Consider the following 930-nt stretch of genomic DNA (forward strand, 5'->3'; position numbering starts at 1 on the left):
CCAGGAGGCGGGGAGGTGCAGAGGCCAAGCCATGCAGAAAGGTGGACCGGCCATCCACTGGCCGTAGGGTCTGGGCCATGTGTGATTCCAGGCCCTTGTTGGTCTCCACAGCTGCTCCCAGGTCCCAGAAAACCCAGGTGCCTGTCCAAGTGTGCTAGAGCACCCACTTGCAGTGTTTTCCCAGGACCTGGAATTAATGGAAGGACCCCTGGTGGCACAGTGGGTTGGGTGCTGAGTTGCTGGCCACGAGGTCGGCAGTTCAAGCCTGCTCCTGTAAAGAGGTCCAGTCTTGGACACCCTACACAGCAGTTCTGTTCTGTCCTGTGTGGTCACTACAGGGTGGCCGACTCTATGGCAGTGAGTTAGGAGGGAGGGGTGCTGGAGGGACAGACTCATTCTGGCTGCAAGCCCTCAGCTCCGCTGCATCCAACGATCAGATCAGTCCAGTGGCATGGGGGGCCCGGTCCCCACCCTCCAGTCCAGAGCAGGCAGTGTTAGTTCCATGGTGGGTTTGATGCTGGAGGGAAGGTGGGTGCGGCCCAGCCCGAGGAACCAGTGACCATCCCTCTACCTCCCAGGTGTCCCTTGACTTTGTGAAGAGCGGAGATTATACCCTGGAGAGGATGGGGGTGACCTACGCCGCGAGGGCACATGTGAAGTCGCCCTTCGACCCCGACAACAAACGAGTGAGAGGGATATACTGATGGCCCTCGGGAAGTGACCACTGCACTCTGGAGGTCAGAGGTTGGCAGCACACACCACCACTGCCACGGTGCCCCTGACACTGACCTGAGCCTGGGCCCCTCGTTACTCTTAGTGCAGGCCTCGTCCTGCTGAAGACCCCAAATCCAGAGATGGACAGAGAAGAAAGAAGACCGAAGAGGGCCCTTCCCAGCCTCAATCACACCCTGGGATTAGTCCCCCCGCGTC

The 930-nt window shown here is 59.8% G+C and overlaps 1 protein-coding gene across 1 annotated transcript in view; it reads left to right on the forward strand.

The window, feature by feature from the left end:
• Positions 1-704, forward strand: part of SARDH (sarcosine dehydrogenase) — a 54222-nt gene extending 53518 nt beyond the window's left edge. Inside the window, exon 20 of the mRNA XM_006863713.1 lies at positions 579-704. Within this exon, the coding sequence (XP_006863775.1) occupies positions 579-704 (126 nt within the window). The remainder of the gene's footprint in view (positions 1-578) is intronic.
• Positions 705-930: the final 226 nt, after the last annotated feature.

This window comes from Chrysochloris asiatica, unplaced genomic scaffold (genome assembly GCF_000296735.1).
Source record: "Chrysochloris asiatica unplaced genomic scaffold, ChrAsi1.0 scaffold00056, whole genome shotgun sequence".
Taxonomy (NCBI): Eukaryota; Metazoa; Chordata; class Mammalia; order Afrosoricida; family Chrysochloridae; genus Chrysochloris; species Chrysochloris asiatica.